Source organism: Gordionus sp. m RMFG-2023, chromosome 3, assembly GCF_954871325.1.
Source record: "Gordionus sp. m RMFG-2023 chromosome 3, tfGorSpeb1-WG-v2, whole genome shotgun sequence".
Taxonomy (NCBI): Eukaryota; Metazoa; Nematomorpha; class Gordioida; order Chordodea; family Parachordodidae; genus Gordionus; species Gordionus sp. m RMFG-2023.
Window position 1 is genome coordinate 14,659,047 of NC_088777.1, and position 19,992 is coordinate 14,679,038.

Sequence of the window (19,992 nt, forward strand, 5' to 3'; positions counted from 1 at the left end):
TTCTATCATTTTTTTAAGGGACCCGAACCGACCTTATTTTTTTTAAAGAGCGGATTGACTTGAGGTCGGAGTAATTTGATCGTTTAGAAAAAATTACACTCAAATAAATGGGCCGATATTTCACCTATTATAAAATATCAGTTATCGGCCAATATTATAAAATTTGCCGATCCGATATAAAATGGCGTCTTTAACAAAAATAAAATGTTATAAATTTTTAAAAAAAAGTTATATCTAAAATCATTTATTTTTATAAATAAAATCCAAATCCATATTTTTTTAATAATAATAATTAATTAATAAACATCTGCCATATTGTTATTTTTTGCGCATTCTGTTTATAAAAGTGTGCGATAATCTCTTCAGAATCTATTTTTAGTGAAGCTGGTAATATTGACAGTTACCATCGCCGCAGACTGATTTCTGATAAATTGGAAATTTTGATATTTCTAAAAAGAAATCTTCGATATTTTAATGTTAAATATTATTTTAAATATTTATTAAAATTTCATAATATATTATTACTTATTATGTATACAGATTAATGTTGTTACTTATTATATAAAAGTGATTTATAATAAAAATATTTAATATACTTTTAGGCAATATAATTGAATATAAACTATAACAGATCATTATAATATATTTAAATGACATAAGTTATGGTATAATTAAATTATAGATGTTATACTAATAAAAAGTATATTACAAATTAAAACCATCGGTATCTTCACAGAATACAAAATTAGATATGATATCAAATCGGTTATCGGCCGATATCAATTTAATATCTGAAATATCGGATCGGATCGGCCTTCAAAAAGTGGTATCGGTACACCCCTACTATATTTCATTTCATATGGTTTAAAATTCGATAAGACGTATTTTTATTTTATCAACTAAATAAGAGGGTGTTTTAAATTTTAAAAATTTAACTTATATAGGATCATTCACTGAGTCCTTCGGTGAACTTTTATTTGTGTATAAAATCGTGCCATTGAAATATAACGGAAGTACCTTAATTAGTAAATATACGTAGTCACTAGTCAGTATTCATTTTATAACTGAGTCATTTTTTATTTTAGTCATAATATCTAATCACTCATAACTTGAATACAGATTTGGGGGGTCTGGAACATTTGGGACGGCCATAGATTGTAAAGGCAAAAATATTTATGATTTGTTTTGTTTTTTATATAATGTGGCCAATTATTATTTATCGAATATAAAAAATATCTTCATTTAAAAATAAAATAAAATAAAGGGCAGCAAAGAACAATTGGTAGAAGTGGCTGAAGAAAAAGATCATTTGGAAAATTTCGATCCCAAAACTTTCTTTCACTTGCACGGTTAGTAAATCTTATTTTTTAAAAAAAAGCAAATAAATAAAAAGCTTATTTTTTTAGAAAGTAAAATTTTGAGAATAATTTTTTTTGAATTGTGTTGAAATTGATTTAAAATATCCAATTAACTTAAGATATTTTGATAATATTGATTTAAAATATCCAATTAACTTAAGATATTTTGATAAAATAAATTGATAATTGATTATCGAAAAAGTAGAACAACTTATCAAAATTTCAAATCATATCATCCTAACTTTGACTTTAGCACCCGCAAGTGCAGAAGTTGGGTGTGGGGGTTTATATTAAAAAGAAGCATATTGTAGAGAGAGGATAGATCAAAATTTATATCTATCAATTATTAAATCTAAAAAAAAATTAAAATCTACAATAACTTTTATAATTAGGCATATTACTCAAAAGCAAGGATTGATCCCGCTCATTTATAACTCATATATTTTATAAGGTTTGGCTAATAAAAAAATCAATTGCTTTCCTAGTTGTAAGCTTGACGCGCTTCGTCACTGGCAAAATACAACGATTGTATTGTGATCTGGGCTGAGAAAAATAAATAAAATAACAAATAGGAAGCAATGATAATTATATGGTTTTGTTATATCATATATTTTCTTATACAGTGAAGCTCCATATAGTGACCATTATTATTGTTAAATGGCTCGATTTAAGCCGTTTATTTAAAACGGCTAACTCAATTAGTCAGAAAATTATTGCCTAAGCTTCGAGATTTCGCTAATGGATGTTTAAAATTCTGTGCTATGAGCAATATCTTCAGGCTTGCGTTATATTTTTCTGGATAAAATGTTGAGTTAGCCGCTTTTAAAAATCCTCAAATCGAGCCGTTTAACAACACTAGTGACCATTAAAGATCGGTTCACTTGACTGGCCATTTTATACAGATGGTCTAATTAAATAAATGAAATTAATCATAATTAGAAAAAAATATTTTTATATTCAAATTTTTTGAAGTAAATATCAAATATTTGTTTAGTGCGTCTTTTTACTCTAAATAGCGTTATTTTCCGAAACATTTTTATGAATATATATCCTTTTTTATAAGTGGGTCGATTTTACCTTCGAAATTACTATCAGAACTCAAGGTGACGCTTACAAAAATATTTTCTTGGCTGTCCAAAAATATTTATTACCAAATTTTTGAAATTTTATCGCAAATAGAAGAAAGCCTATTTTAATATAAAATTAAAAACTAATTTTAAAGATTTCAGAAATTTAACTTACGTTCATTAAAATTGTAAAACTTCTGAAAGTTTTAAAACTTTTCAAATTTTTTATTAAAAATTTTGGATATAACCTAATGATATTTCCAATATATTATTTAAAGCACCTTTTAATCTTGACTCCTCACATCTGCAAATTTTTATCCATATTTATTAAATGATTCGTATGATTGGAAATTTTATAGTGGTAAGATTTATAATATATTATCACAAAAATATCTTCATCAGATTCCAATTAAAATTTAAATTATTCTTGCTTAAAACACCAACACACCCTGAACTTATCCAGAAAAATTTTTTTTCATGTACTAGTGAAGCTGAAACATTTAATTAAGATTGAGCTATTACCAAATTTTACTAAATTATTTTTGTAAAATAATTTGAAATATTTTTTTATTTTTTGATCAAGTGGTTGTATAATTGATGTTATATTTGGCTGTAAGTATTTAATAGTAATATTTAAAAAAAAAATTTGTGATAGGATAGACATTTGGATATTGTAGAAATTATTTTAATATTATATGTTTAAAAAAATTTGTTTTACTTCTGTCCCTTGAGATGAGATCAATGTTATCTTTTCTCTTTATATTGATTACTTCTCTATTTGTTAATAAAATTCATTGCAATGTATATGTTACGTTAGATCGAATAAAATTCATTTGAACATATGAATTTTTAAGTTTCCATAAATCCATTATTTTTAATACTTATAAATTTAAATTCCAATTCACCGCAAAAGTCTAGTCGATATAGGCGTCACTAGCCTTTACAATCCTAGGGGGCTTAACTAAAAAAATTTGAGGATCCAATATACCTTTATATGAATTATTGCTACCAATAGCATCCTTATCAGATTCCATGTCTATATCTAATTTTATCTTTAATTATATTAAAAAATTATTACTATCATAGTGTCTCAAGATTCAATCTCACATATAGCAACTATTATTTAACAAATAATTAAATATAAAATTTACCTATTTTTTTTTTTTAAACTTTTGTACTTTTATTATTTATATCTCTCAGAACTACAATATCTTTCAATTATCTAATAAAGTATAGTTTGGAATTTTAAAAAAACTAACTGTATTTCATATGTACTTTTAAACTCCTACTCTTTCATTGCCTCCTCTTCTTTTGGCTAAATATAATCAACATCAATATTGCTTCCATTTCCATTATAGCATTCATCATAAAATCAATATCTATTCTTACTTAATTATCTAAATAAAAGTTGTTTTAGTTAAATATTATTAGAGTTTTAACAAAGAATTTTCAAATACTGGATTGGATCTTAGAAATTTTCTTAGGAAGAAGCATAGTGAATTAAATTTAAAAATGAGTGATATGAATGATTAGTGATTTTGAACTCGGCTAACACAAATCACAGTATTAAATTGGATTTATTTTATTTTCAATTAATAAATGATTATATTAATTTAATTAGGATTGTAAAATAATTTAAATAATATTAAATCAATTAAGTTTCAACTGTTAAGGCTTGATTGATAAAGACATGAGTGATATTGATATTCCATTTTTAACACCGAATTATCGCAATTGTTGACATATTGAAAATACTATATGTACTAATCTATTAAAAATAAAAAACCTAAGCCGGTTTAAAAATTATATTTAGTTTAAGAAATATTTGGCAGAGCTTGAAAATGGGGGGTAGGGTGGATAATTAAATACGGGCACAGCCTAAAAAATGCTGGCATCTCAATTCTCTCATACATAGGTTTTGATAACGCTTCACAACGGATAAATATTAAAAGATTATAAAATTGTTTTTTTTTATAAATATGATTTGTTCAGATGATAAAAAAATTGGCAAAAAATATTAGATAATATCAATATTTCACATTAAGCATATAATATGTTGAATTTTACTCACTTTGTTTACTGCCGATTATGATGGTTTAAAGGAAAACATACCCACAGAAATCTAGAGAAATCAACTCTTGATAAATGAATATTCTTATGCGAACAAAACTGGAGAGAATTGTAATATATCAATACCCTGCAATTTAAAAATAATATTTGGAATGTTCGATTTACAATATATCGTCCCTTGATTATTGGAGTTCTCCAATCAATATTTTTTTTAAAGAAAATGCGCTAATTTATAAATAAATAGATACTAATCATTATTTCTATTTAAGGTAAATTTTAGAGAAAAATGTTTTGATTGAATTATGTCTAATTTTTTTTGCTTTATCTTCATATTTTTATCTTTACCCTGTTGCTTGCTTCTAAGAATTATTTTTCCATATTTTATAATAGATTTGGACGGAAACGGATTATGGGACGAAGATGAAATAGGAGTTGTTATACAAAACGAGGTTCATATTGATTATTTGAAAAAAAGAAAAAATAATGACACCATAGTTTAAGAAAGAAAATGCACGAAAGGAAATATGAAAAGGGAGAATAACTTTTAAATAAAAAAAGAAAAAAAATGTTAAGTTGGTAACATGCCTATTCAAAAACGAATAAAATACCATATTCAATTTATATAAACAAATCGAATAATTTACTTTTATTATTCGGACGAAATATATAAAATATGCTTCTCTTATTCAGTTGGTATAATTACGAATGGTAAATTCGTTACGGCCTAGCCTAGTTAGTAGCTCTCGGGCAATAATTAAAAAATTAAAATACTAGTAAATGTAAGGGGGGGGGGGGAGGCTGGAAAATAATATGTAAAAAAATATATATCTTATGAATGGCTAACTCGATTTAAACTTCGAGGTTAAAACCTATATTTTTTGGCTAAACCTCGTCTATGCTCCCTTGGAGTCAGCTCGAGTTAGGTGAATTATAACACTAAGAAATCGATTTTAGAACTGCTTACGGTTATAGCTTTTTTAGATTCGCGAAGGAGAAAAATAATAATATTTTAGATTTTAAAGAAAGTCAAACGTCTGTTGTCTTGATGGATCAGACACTTCGTTCTCTTAAATGTGTCCCATAAGTAAGGGTTGGCTTTAAGAGACATCTCCACCTATAAATAAAATAGGAGGTGGGCGGGCTTTTTACTCATTATAATCATTTTTAAAAATTTTATACACTTCAAATACCTTGATTCCTGAAAGTTATTTATTTAAAAATAATTTCGAATTTTTATGTATTATTACCAGGTGGATAAAAGATTTCCTCCTAACGACCCTACCGTGGACCCGGTAGAAAAGGAAGAGTTTAGGGAGAACGTTAAGGACGATATCTTGAATGAGGTGCGAAAAATGATTTTGTTAAATATTATTAATATATTGAGGGGTAGAGCCTTTCAAATTCAATTTTTTATTTATTTTTATACCTTAGTTTTATATTATTTATTAACCAGAGCATGACCCAAATTTGTAACTGGAAAAAATACAAATTAAACTCATATAAAGTCAAATTAACACTTTTGTTGATATTAAAGTGACCAGGTTATAAATGTTTAAATTTCGGAATTAGCACATGTTTAAAAGAAATTTGTTAATACATAACCATCTTAGAATGTTAATAACACTTAAAAATATTATTTATACAAAAATATTTTAAGGAAGGGCAATAGCGGCAAATAAAATCAGCTTATCTTTTAGATCGGTTTTTGCCGATTTGATTTTGTACAAATTTTAAATCGTCCGATTCTAACGCCTCCTTTAAAATAATTTTTTTTATAACTAGTTATGATGTTATATCGATATTCCAAGAGTTATGCATAAAAAAATTAGATGCCAATCTGGTTGCCAATTCTGAGATATACATATTTTTAATCATGTCATTTAATATTGTCAAAAATATCGATGCGGCCCTAGTCACCGAGAATATTCTCGTTATCGTTTTATATTGAAAGAAAAAATTTTCGGCTAAACCCTAGATTTATTTATTTATTATCAGGGTTGACTTGCAGGTAGTGTTTACAGTGGTCCGATCGGACTGATGGTCCAGTTCAGTCTCATCTGACTATTGGGTCCGACGGGACGGTCCGGCCTGACAACACGATACAATGGTCTAATGGTCTAGTTCGGTCCGACCAAAGACCGATTAAAAAAGATGAAAGTTTACTATGAATTGCGTTTTAGTTAATGTACATGAACACTTAAAACATGATTATTTAATGCCTAACACTTTATAATCTCATTCATCGTTTACTTTTTATATCCTTCCGTTTCATTCATTTGTCTAATGATTTAATTTAGTAGGTAGTAGTATTATATTTTTATTTCTAGAAATTGAAATCATAGAGATGATAATATTATTGAACCACCACCCTCGGTGAAGGAACAACTATTGATTTAGAAAATAGTATTGGTAGTGCAAATGAAAAAAATCGATCAAATTTATATTTGTAAGATGTTAAAGAATTATATAAATTTTTGAGAAAGGATAATTCTGGGAAAACATGTAAAATATGTCTCCAGATATTTTCCAATTCTTCAAGCACAAGTACATTATACATATTCATTAAATTGAGAGCTCAAAATTTTAAATAGATGAATAAAATCATCATCAAATAAACCAATTTATATTTTTGATTAGGGCTGAACCTATATTAAAAACCCAAGATTAATGAAGTATTGTATTGGTATTGTGGATGGATAAAAAATGAAATTATATTTTGATTTTTTAGAAGATAATTAGAATATTAGATTAGTAAATTATATATTTAATTATTAATCTCATTATCTCTCTCTGAACAATAAGTTTTAATTTTATATAATAGTGTTTCATTTCAATTTAATCATAATTTAAATTTTATTATATGATATATAATTGCTTTTCTCATCGCCAATTCTGTGATTAGGGGGTATCAGTCATTGAGAATATGAAGCTGAGGTAATTGGATTTTATTATATTGAGAGCTAATCTTTGGCGTAGGTAGTAACCCTCGTTGGGATCTTCGGTCCTAGTAGAGATCCGTTTCCCCAGTTCTTTAAAGAAGGCAAGGGCGTGAGAGCCGAACGATGTTAGAGTCCTGGCGATTAGTGGTAGGAATGTGTAATTGGCCGGAAGCGATGGCGAATATTTAGCGAGTTTATTTATCTCGGCGTCTACTAGAGCATCTCTATTTATATTGGAAGGGGCAAGGGGATCGATGCATGAGAAATCCCAGGTTAGGAATTCCCCCTCTTCCAAGGGATCATGGTAGAGCCATCGGGACGCTTACCGTCAGAATTGTAGAGTCCAGTAGGTTCGAGGGTTGATGGGATACCGGCAGATTTTAGGGCCCTGGCACTAGTATCATTGCATTTTGAATGTCTAATGAATCTGCCTCTACATCGCTTGCAGTGTAAAGAGTGACGGCCTTTGGAGTTGACCGGCGTTTGACAAAGGATGCAGTGATAGGGTATTACCATATCGCAATTAAGTCTTAGACCGATGGCGTGACGTAGCTCATCATTGCTTAGGAGCTGGTCAAGGTTTCGCGATGGAAAAGCTTCGAGAAATTCATACCCGCTGTCTGCGGAAATGGAGAAGAGTAGAGAATGGTCCTCGGGTTGGCTCCTCGATTTAAGGTATGCAACGGAGTTGCCAACTAGAGGCTTATCCCAGTCCTTCTGCAGTGTCGATGAGGGAGGATCGACTAATGAAAGAGATTTCCATAGATCAATTGCTTGGGGAAGTAAAGGGTCAGGATGTTTTGTGAGTGTGTGTATGATGGGCTCGCAGGACAGGCGAGAGGATATGAACGCACTAACAGAGAGTAGGGAAGGCGATCGTATGCCAATGCCGCCGGATTTGGTTGGCAAGGTAGCTTGTAGCCAAGATAGGTCTCCGAATTTGAGATTGAGTATATCCTCAGTGAGGTGTTTAATCTCTAGCTCGTGTGCCGCGAGGTTGACGTCGTTATAACCACTGCCAACACCACAACCGGACATAAAAATGATTTTATCATCCAAAATATTCAGTCCTCTTTCATGATTTTGCATCAATGAATTCTATACAATTCCAATATATCAAAATTTAATTGTAGATTAATGATACAAGAAATTTAAGTAAATATTTTCTCCTTTAATATTTCCTTTACTTTTAGATTACCAATCATCCTCAATTATTATACATCAATTAATAACCAACAAGTTTTTTTATATTATTCCCAACATAACACTCTACATTATCAATTCTATCATTCTTACCAATCTTTACAATTTACCCTTATTTATACCAAAAACTGTTGACTAATATAAAATTGTCATCCAAACATTTTATTTAAATGTACAAAACACAATCAATATTCACACTTGAAAAGGATAATACATTTAATCTCTTATCTAATTATACTATTGATTCAAATCCTTTAAAGCAAGCTAATATTGCTATAAAAGCAGAAAGGGAAACTGAATATTTTACAAAAATGACTGATAGTTAATTACATTGTACTAGAAGAATATGGACTCTACAGCTTACTATTGCAAAACCCCTCCATGAACTAAATATTACAAGCTATTTTAATTCATGAGCTTACCAGACCTCAGCACAGCTTCTACCAAATCTAACTGCCCTCTATGTAATAAACTTGTTAAAGTAACCAAATTGGGGCTATTGCCATCTCACCGAAACCAGAAGATAAAATGTCCTCAATCTGGGCTTCCCATCTTATCACCAGCTATCCCTCGAACCCTAAATGCCTTTTCTGCCCTTGCCCTCGCACAACCTATAGTTACCATTCCCACGTTGACTGATGTGCCTACTAGCCCAATAGTCCCTACCTCAACCGCCGAAAATGCTCTCACTATCAATCCAACCGACTCCACAGATGTAGAAATATTTTTAGTCACACCAAAACCATTTGTGATATCACGTATACCTAAGGGAGCAAGACTTCAAGTTGCCAAACACCTCTCAAAGAACTTGACTTCCTTGATAAATAATTATTCTTCCATAAAACACTGGCTAGACACCCTGTCATTTGCCTTTACAACCTTGCAAGTTCCTGATCCTGCCAGCAAAAAATCTCTGACACAGCAAATCAAGGATGCTACTATCTACCCCTTACCCATCAATCACTTTTCCACATCTTTTAAAGGTGATGACACTAATAAAAATAAAAATCACAAAAATGACCTACTCACCAAGGCCAAGCTTATATCTAAAAAGCTGGATAAACTGAATGTTAAATCCGCCATACGACTGGCAACATCTGACAATAAGCTAGCTCCCTACGATCAAACAACTTATCAAGCTCTTCTCCTAAAACACCACCCACACGATCTTAAGAACGAAATACCGTCTTACCCCGAAGCTCCTCTAATTGCAACCACTTTTACCTCAAGCGAGGTTAGAAAGGCTATTCTCTCCTTCAAACGCGATTCTTCACCGGGGGTTGATGGGTTTCGCCCAATATTCCTACAGGATTTAACCGCATACATCACACAACAATGCGACGTTTTGAAAAAAATTACTCAGCTCATCAACCGTATGCTAGCTGGAGGCTTACCACCCGCCATTATTCCACTCCTTTATGGAGCTAAACTCATCGCCCTCCATAAACCTAATAAAGATATTCGCCCTATCGCTATTGGAACCACTTGGCGCCGATTAACCGCAAAGCTAGTAGTGAGCAGAATATTGTTCACAGTATCTAATCACCTGTGCCCTAATCAATTAGGAGTCAACGTAAAAGGGGGATGCGAGGTATCCCTACACATGACCAGAATGTATCTACAAACAGACCCCAGCAACGATATCCTAATTAAAATAGATTTTTCAAACGCTTTTAACTCTCTAAAACGTACAGCGTTTCTTAATCCCATCCTTACCCTTTACCCAGAATACTCGCAATTCATCTTCGATTGTTATGCTAGTCCATCGCATCTTCAATTTGGAGATAGATTGATTCCTTCTAGTAGTGGAATACAACAAGGTGACCCACTAGGCTCCTTCTTATTCTGTCTGGGCATTAATAGCCTAATACAAAGCATAAATGACCAATGTAAACTAAACCTTCATAACTGGTATATCGACGATGGTATACTAGGCGGCTCACCCAGCGAAGTTATGAAGGCGGTCGAAATAATAAAATTCAGCGAGAGCAGTTTGGGACTGCGAATCAATCAAGACAAGAGCGAATATTGTCCTCTTGGAATCATCGACCTTAACTATGATCCTATGTTCAATCATACACCATTGAACTTCTTAACACATCTCGGATCTCCAGTGGGTAAAGACGAGTCCTTTGTCAAGTTCTTCGCCGACACTCTACTAGAAATATCCCTTATGCGCGGTACACTATCTTTCCTCCCAGCCCACCAAGCGTTCTTTCTATTAAAGAACTACCTCCTAATCCCAAAAATTCTATATACACTCCGATCGTCACGTATCTTCCAATTAGAATATTTATATATAAATCAGTTTTATTTTATAAACAAATTTCTATCACATTATATCTATCAAAAACAAAAACTAATTAAATATGCAAATCAAATTGATTTAAATTATATTCAATAAATTTGTATTGGCTTAATATTCTTTTGAAATATTAGGCAGTTGCATTGTATAATATAATAAAAATGATTTGATGATATAATTAAAATATTGGTAATTATACACAATTATTTTTAATAAATTTAATGCAGAATAAAACTTTTATAGCTTAACAAAAATATATTTATTAGAAGGGACCGAACTGGGCCGACGGTCTCACGGTCTGGTCTCACTTGATTAACGGTTCATTGGTTCGGTCTTATTTTAGAAAAAAGAGCTGGACGGGACCGGACCATTGCAAACACTCTGCAGGGTTCTATTGCTGGATGTTTAAGAGGGAAAGGGCTATGGTAGAAGGAATGAATGATAAATTAGAAAGGAAATTGGATATATTGGGGAGTATTCGGTTGAGAATTCTTTTTTTTATAAGTATAATTCATATAATTAATGAAGAGAGGGATGGGTCGATAAATGTAGGTAGGAATTAATGTATTTAAACGGACCGGTTCAAGTCTGACCTGAGTCCGCCCTCCCAAAATCGAACTTGAACAAATCGGATCTATTTTTAAAATATAGATTTTTAAAGAAGACTGGCAGAGTTTAATTCTATTTTTTATTCAAGTATAAACAATTTTTGGCATATTATACTATATTATTTTTTCGTGATTACAAATTACCTTTATATTTACCATCATTCTCCAAAATATTATTAGAATTAATTATTTTTCAAAATCAAACTCCTTTTAACAATAGCTTTATTTATTTTACATTTAAATGTTCATTGATATCAGTGACGAAGCGTCCATAGAAGCAAGGGAAACATTGCTTCCCTTGAAATTTTTCTTACAAAATTCTTAAAAATAAACTTAATATAATCTTTATACTATGCTAAATAAACTAAACTGATCGTTAAAAAAATTAATATAATTTTTATAACGTTAAAAAGATTAATATAATTTTTATAACGTTAAAAAGATTAATATAATTTTTATAACGTTAAAAAGATTATAATTTTTATAACGTTAAAAAGATTAATATAATTTTTATAACGTTAAAAAGATTCATATTATTTTTATAACGTTAAAAAGATTAATATTATTTTTATAACGTTAAAAAGATTAATATTATTTTTACTATATTAAGAAATACTATTATTTTTACTACATTAAAAAATTTACTATTATTTTTACTACGTTAAAAAAATATACAAGAGGGAAGCAAATTTAATATTGCTTCTTTTTTTAATAAATAAAGAGAAAATCATGCCATGGTATTGTGTAATTTTACCATTAAAAAATAAGCTTGGGAAGCAAATAAAAAATGCTTATTTTTTTAAATAAATAAAAGAGAAAGAAATTTTTTTATATAATATTTTTTTCCTTACTTTTTTTAAATAAAAAATTTTTTCGTTTTTTAAAATCCTTAATTAATGTTTAATAATTGTAATTTTATTATTGATAACATTATCATTAAGCTCAAGAAATTTTGATGCGAAAAAATTGATTATTAAAAAGGAAGACTAAAACCAATTTTACAAAACTTAAAAAAGTAATCAAAACTTGCATCCGTAATTTTTCTATCTATAAATTTGAAAAATATGAATGGCTCACTGGATGTGAATTTTCTAATTCTCTATATTGTTGGTCATGCCTATAATTCCCAAAGGAAAAATATGTTTGGAATGATAAAGGATTTTCAGATATGAGTAATTTTTCAAAGGCAGTTAAACGACATGAAGAATCAACCGCTCATTTGCAGGATTCAATTATAAGCATTTGGGCAAAATCGTATTGAAAATATGATAGATTCGATGCGCAAAATATCAATTGAACAGCATAATTCGAAAGTCAAATCAAATAGAGAAATATTGAAAATATTGATCAACTCTATATGTTTTCTTGGAATTCAGGAGCTCGCATTCCGTGGTGATGATGAATCTTCTAATTCAGTAAATAGAGGAAATTATATTGAATTAATTTATATGCTGGCGGGAGAAAATTTACTATTGAAATATCATTTAGAAAATAGTATAGTTTTTTATTGGGCTATCAAGCGATATTCAAAATGATTTAATAAATTCAATTTCATTTGTCTTACACCAAAAATTTTTAAATGAATTAGAAGAAACGGAATTTATATCAATAATATTAGATGAAACAACAGATATCAATAATAAATCTCAACTGGCTGTAGTTTTTCGATATGTTTTAAATAACGAAACATTTATGAGACAAAATATTTATTAAATTTGACACTTATTCTCAATTTTTCGACTTACACAAGCTAGAAACTGAATTAAAGGTAGTGTTTCGGGACGATGAATTTAGAAAGAAAAAGAATGTTAATGAAATACTTGAATTTTTAATATGCACCGATTTGATGAAAAGTTTTAAAGAGTTTTTTAAATTATGCAAATTCATCTTAACGTTGGCTTCAACAATAGCAAGTGCAGAACGGAGTTTTTCATCTTTAAAAAGAATCAATCAATTGCAGAAAACAGGATGAGCCAAAATCGATTATCGAATCTATCTTTGATTTCGATTGAAAAAAATTATTAAAAAATTTAAAATCTAGCGATAACTTTTATAATGCAGTACTTGATCATTTTACTCAAAAACAAAGACGAATACCACTAATTTATAAATCTTAATGTTTTTATGGTTTGAGTTTGACTAAAATATAAAAATAAAATTTATTTTTGATTGCTTCCCTAGTAGTAAACTTGACGCTTCGTCACTGATTGATATTATTATTAGAATATTTATTTAACTATCACACCTGACATAATAAACTTTGTTTTTGGCAAATTCTATTCCACTTGCAAATTCACGCCAACTATGAGTTCAGAATAATGTGTATTTGTATTTTTTTATGAGAAGGGCCTTAATATTTAATATATTGAAGCATTTTTAACCTATTAAAGTTCCTTGCGCAAACATTTTTGTTAGTTTTCTAAAAAAAATATTTTAAAAAATCGGATGGACCGAGATAGATCTTACCTAAGTTTTGTTGATTTTTGGGACTGGCAGGGCATATTTGGCTGGAAAAAGTTTGGGCAGAAATCGGATTCGGGCCTAGAAAAAAATCCGATATTATTTTCAGATCAGGCCTGATCTACAAAAACTTCTAATGAATGGTAAGGAACGGGTGTTAAAAGAGAATATTTGATTCAGAAAAAAAATTATAAAGGGAGAAAGGTGGGAGTTTGTATAGGATTTTAAATATTAAATATTGGTTAGAGGAGATGAGAATGGATGGGAGGAGGAAGGAATGAATGAAAACATAAAAGTATCGGTAGATGCCACTTGAACAAATATTCAGGAATTTGATAGAGCTGGTAAAATTTTAAAGGGTTAACCGGAAGAGTCCACCTGCCTTAAAGATTATTATGGTTTAGGTAGTAATTTTATTTTATCCTAAGAATCAACCTTAAAAATTAAATAGAAAATTTGTAAATTAATAACACTTTTAAATCTTTTATGCAAAAATCAGAAGGAAACTGTTTCGTTATAATTCATTTGCAGATATAGCTTTAATCATCCTTTTATAGTAATTTATAAAGTAAAATAAAAATAAGGGATGTGGAAATGGAAAGAAAAAGAAACAAATTTGTTGGATAATTTGCCTATAATGGATGCCATTAATTTATACTATTAAATAAAATTGTTTACATAAAATTTAGGTGGATACCAATAAGGATTTATTTATATCCCTTAATGAATTTTTGAAGGATTACAACGAACCAGAAACACACGACGCTAATAAACCGGTTAGAAACAATATGATTTTATGAGTATACATTTAAAATATAACAATTTCCCCATTATCAGAGTTATTAAGTATTCCTATACATTTTCCTCGTATTGAATGGTAACGCCGATATGATAAATTAACACATTCTAAATATATAATTTATCAGTTAATTTATCAATAATAAATTAAATATTAAATTTAACAATGTTAGATTATTTTAATTTAATTTATATTGTTATGCATAAATAGAAGTAAATTTTATTACGTGCATCTGAAGTAATCTTATATAAACAAAATATAAAACAGAATTAAACAGGGCAGAAGAGAATTTATCTTTATTTTTAAAAATATGAAAATTAATTTTTATAAAAGTTTATTATACCAAAAATGATTTCAGGAATAAAAAGATAGAATGATAATTATAATTATATCATGCAAAATTTAGTAAATTTCTATAGCATAGATAGAAAAATTAAATAGGATTTAAAAAATTTTGCCGCACTAATATCGTTTTAAAAATCTACGAGTCTCTGCGGCTCAACCCAATCAGTCTTCGCGCACGTTTAGTATCGAATACATCTTAGGAAATGCATTTATACCAGTATTAGCTGACCTTTTTGAATATTATATCGGTTTCGAAATAATATATTATTAACAAGTTTGTCTATTATCGACTGCTATGTTTTTATTATAATTCATCTTTTATGGGTTAACTTCAACTTCTAATGGTAAAAGCTTGATTTCCGTCTTGGTCCTAGTGTTCTTCAGCACCATCTAAATTGTTATATATCTGAATGCACCCTTAATATTCTTTAGTGGGTTATGATTTTTGTATATTTTTTATATTGCTATTTGATGGTATCGTCACCTTAGTTAGTGTATCGTATGGACTTCTTTTGAAAATAATTTGACAGAAGAGAATCAAAATATTTTAATTATTTTTATGTGGAATGATTATTTAAAATAAGGTTAGTGTTTATAAATTTTTTTTAGTAATAAATCTAAAAAAGAATGTTCCTTTTTATACATAATTTGAATAGGTATGTGAAGTGATTCGCACTGGGCACCGGTTTTTAATTAACCTATATATTCGTTATGGTTCAAATCCCTGCACATAACTCAAAAAATGATCCCCCCTCATCTTTTACTGGCAAGGATGCCTTCATCGTCATTAACAAGGATTGGGTTGCTATACGGTAGCATCATCAATCTTCTCTAAAAAAATTTGCTTCTTATATAAATATTTTTCAAACTAAGATATTGAATTAATCTTAACAAATTTTAATGTAATATTATTATTAGGAAGAACATACAACTCTTTACTCCCCCGAGGAGTACCAGGATATGGTCGAAGAAAGGGAGAGGCTTTTCGATCGCCATCTCACAACTATGAATATCAATCAATTACGTCAGGTTTGCTTACTATTTTTTAAAGAATACCATTATCCCCAGCATTTTTTTCAATATTTTTTTTTTCGTTTCCTATTATTTTTTTAAAAACTATCTTTCATTATTTATTCATTTCTATATTATTTTTTTCCCATTCACTTCTCATTGGGATAATTATTTTCACGAATTTAGTTTTTAAACATGTCTAATTCTGCATTTAATAATGGAAATAAGTTATAAAATAAATTGCCGATGCTATAGAGGCTGCGATGCCCGCGTCTGAAATTTTTTCCATTTTGGCCTGGCAAAAAAAATAATTTTAAAAAACTGGGCTGGGCAACCTTAATAAAAAATTGGAAACGGACCGGACGAAAGCTAAATTCCAACAGGGTCAGGCCTAAAAATTTTGCCGTTTGCAGACCTGTACTACTATGCTTAATAATTTTTAAAAATATTATACAAATACGTCATTATGAATCTTCTTTATATGGATTCTTATTTAATTTTGAACAATTATCAAAGCCCTATAGGCCCATAAAAAATAAATTTTAATTTATCCATTTAATGATCATATTTTAAATTTCTCTTTGAATTTATTATAAAAAAAACAGCTTGTTTAAAATAATAAAATTTGAAATGGGCCGGGCCGAAAAATGATTTAAATTTAAATTCAGTTAGGGCCAGGATTAAAATCTATCTAACAACACTCAGCCGCCTATTAAAATAAAAAAATTTAAATCCGAGCCAGGTTTAATACATTGACTATATATTTGATAATTATCATGATTTTTTATATTCGATTTTCAGAACGATAATTCTACAATCAACCATCATGAACAACAGCAATTGGAAAACAATAGAGTATAATATATCGTGATAACTCTATAATAATACGTTTTAATTTTGTAAAAAAAAAAATCGAGATTTGCCAATAATAATAAATAAATATTATATTTTCTTAATTTTTAGCATATATTTTGTTCACTTTTTTGGATCTTAACCTAACTTATTTTTTTTAACTCCTCAAAAAATATGTCTATATTGAAAATCCGTTCAAGTATTCCATGCACATGTCTTTCTGTCTTCCTATAAATATATAATTATTTAGCCAAATAGATTACAATTTAAAAAGACATTCAAAATTTAATAATGATATTTGACTATAAATCGAAATATTTAATCAATTTTTATTTTTAGACATGTTATTGTATGATAAATACTTTGTCACAATAATTGTTCATAGATGCGGACTTATTTATAAATGTGTAATAGATATTACGTATTTATTTTAAATAAAATCTTTTTTTCATTTTACGTATCTATATTGTTATAATACTGTTCAAGGTTATTAATAATGTACTCTTTATAAGGTTACTAATACATTATTCAATTTACGATTTGCAATTAAATTTATGACAGTTTTATTATTTATTTACTATTCAACTATGCCATTTTTTGGTATATAATTTATTTTGATTACTTTTAAAAATAAGTATGCTTCTTATATCCTTCTTTTAAAACAATCTATCACCTTTTAAAAAAATAATTTTATGCTCAATTTTTTACTATGTTTTAGGAAAACATTTGTATTCAATGGTTTTTTTTACTAGCATCAAATTTCAGATATTGTTATATTATATTATCAGGGTTTAACAAAAATCTTCAAATTTTTTTTCGCCCAAGATTGAGCACAAAATTTTGGAAAAAAAAAATTGACGATTTTTTCGTAAAAAAATTTTGAGCATGCTCTCAAAGTTTGAACAAAATAAAAAATGTAAAATCTATGATTTTCACTTTGATGCTTTATTTTAAAAAAAAAATTTCTTTAAAACTTTAAAGAGATCATTGAAGATTTTTTTATAAAAAACATTTTTATTTTGCTCCAAGCTCAAAAATTTTTTTACGAAATATTTTTGATCTTCAAAAGAGCAAAATCTTATAAGATTTTAACAATTGTTAAGCCCTGCTTATAATATCTCTTATTCCTAATCTTATCAATATTACATTATGCCCATCATGCTATGCTGTAAACCCGATAATATTCTAATTGAATTATTTTATCCTATGTATTTTTAAGCAATCATCTATCAAATCAGCTGGTAATAATTAATTTTTCAAAAAGTCTAACTAAGCTATTCCTCATCATATATCGTAGACAATTTACATATATATCCGAATTTGATTCAACTTATTAATTGTGACTCCAATCTATATATAAAAATGTTTGCATTTCTATCATTTTAGTCACGATATCCTATATAGACTCAAGTAGCGATGCTAAATTTTTAAACTTGATGGCTCTCACTTAAAAAAAAATGAATTATCTTATTTATTTTCATTAAAGCTTCGAAAGTTTGTGAATTTAATAAAATATTAAAATTTTTAAATTATTATTTTAAATAATTGCTATTAAATTAGCAATGAAATGAATAATATTTAATAAAATTTATACTATATAGTTAACTATTGCAAATATTTTATAAAGAAATTAAATAAAGTTTTTCACACCCCTTGCACAAGCAGCGTCTACATGAGCGGGAGGGGTAGGAACAGTTTGCATCCTATTTTTTTGAGGGGGTAGCCTGATTTAATGGGGGTAGGATAATTTCTTTGGGGGGTTGTCTATTAAATTTTGAGATGAATTAGGACAAAATTTATTGCTGTAAATACTTTTTTTATAGAATTATTATAATACAATTCATCGACCAAATCTATATATTGCAAACAATCATACACATTGTTTTCCAAATAAACTATCCTTTTAAATGTAATTTAAAGGGTTTCGATATTTTAGCAAGCTCATAATGCCATAATAATTAATTCATTGTAAATAATGGAGGTTTTAATTGAATTTATTATCTAAAAAATAATTATTTATATACACAAAATATCAATAGTTGGTAGTAGAGGTAGATTATTTTAAGTTATCCTTTATAAATTCTTAAAGAATATCAATAAATTAAATAGGTAAAAATAATAATAATAGGCAAAGGTTTTTGAAGGGGGTTTGCATCCAGTGAAAATCCTGTCATGCAGACGCTGTGCACAATAAATATTGTATCAGTAAATACAGTGTAAAATATATCTATGACTAGATACATCTGTAAAAATGTAACAGTATCTAGATACGTTTTAGACGACAGAACGCTATCTTGATCCATTTGAAATGTATTTTTAACAAATCTGATTAATATATATTTTAAATGGGCTTTATTATATTTTTTAAAAATTTGTCGTTGAGTAGCATATTGCTACAAGTTGACTTAGTGTTGTTTAATATTAACCAAAATAATGCATATTATAAGTGAACGAATTTATATAAATAAAACTATGGGAGATTGTTAAAATGAATACCACAACGAATATCTAACTTATAAAGATGTATAATTAAAAATAAGATAGCTACTCGCTATCCTTAAAGCTAAAAGTAAACTTAACTTAATTTTAACGGCTAATTATAAGTTACTATAATTTTTTATGATGAAATCTTTAAGAGATGAAAATACTTTTGAATACCCGCATTATAACAGAATATATTTTTAAATAAACATATCGCCTAATAAACTTAATTAAGTAAAATTTCCCTATTCATTTAGATTACATTCAAGTTTATTTTAAATTGCTTATAGTTTTATGTATAACGGATTAGGAAGAAGTGTGAGATATCTAGGTCTTTTTTTGATTAGGGAAATGAATTAATATAAAAATTTCTATTATTATTGATAATATTTATATTATGCTAAAGATAATCAAAAATTAATCTTTGAGAAGCTAGGTCGAAAGCTTTTAAGTAACACTGATCTCTTCAATTTGGCGTGTGATTTTCTTATGGC

At 28.3% G+C, this 19,992-nt stretch overlaps 1 protein-coding gene across 1 annotated transcript in view; it reads left to right on the forward strand.

Annotated features, from left to right (window-relative positions):
* Window positions 1–17,271, forward strand: part of LOC135926293 (nucleobindin-2-like) — a 29,935-nt gene extending 12,664 nt beyond the window's left edge. The window contains exons 7-12 of the mRNA XM_065462102.1: window positions 1,265–1,349; window positions 4,886–4,944; window positions 5,746–5,838; window positions 14,700–14,786; window positions 16,073–16,183; window positions 16,967–17,271. Coding sequence (XP_065318174.1) covers window positions 1,265–1,349; window positions 4,886–4,944; window positions 5,746–5,838; window positions 14,700–14,786; window positions 16,073–16,183; window positions 16,967–17,026 — 495 coding nt within the window. The 3' untranslated portion in view covers window positions 17,027–17,271. The remainder of the gene's footprint in view (window positions 1–1,264; window positions 1,350–4,885; window positions 4,945–5,745; window positions 5,839–14,699; window positions 14,787–16,072; window positions 16,184–16,966) is intronic.
* The last annotated feature ends 2,721 nt before the right edge of the window (window positions 17,272–19,992 follow it).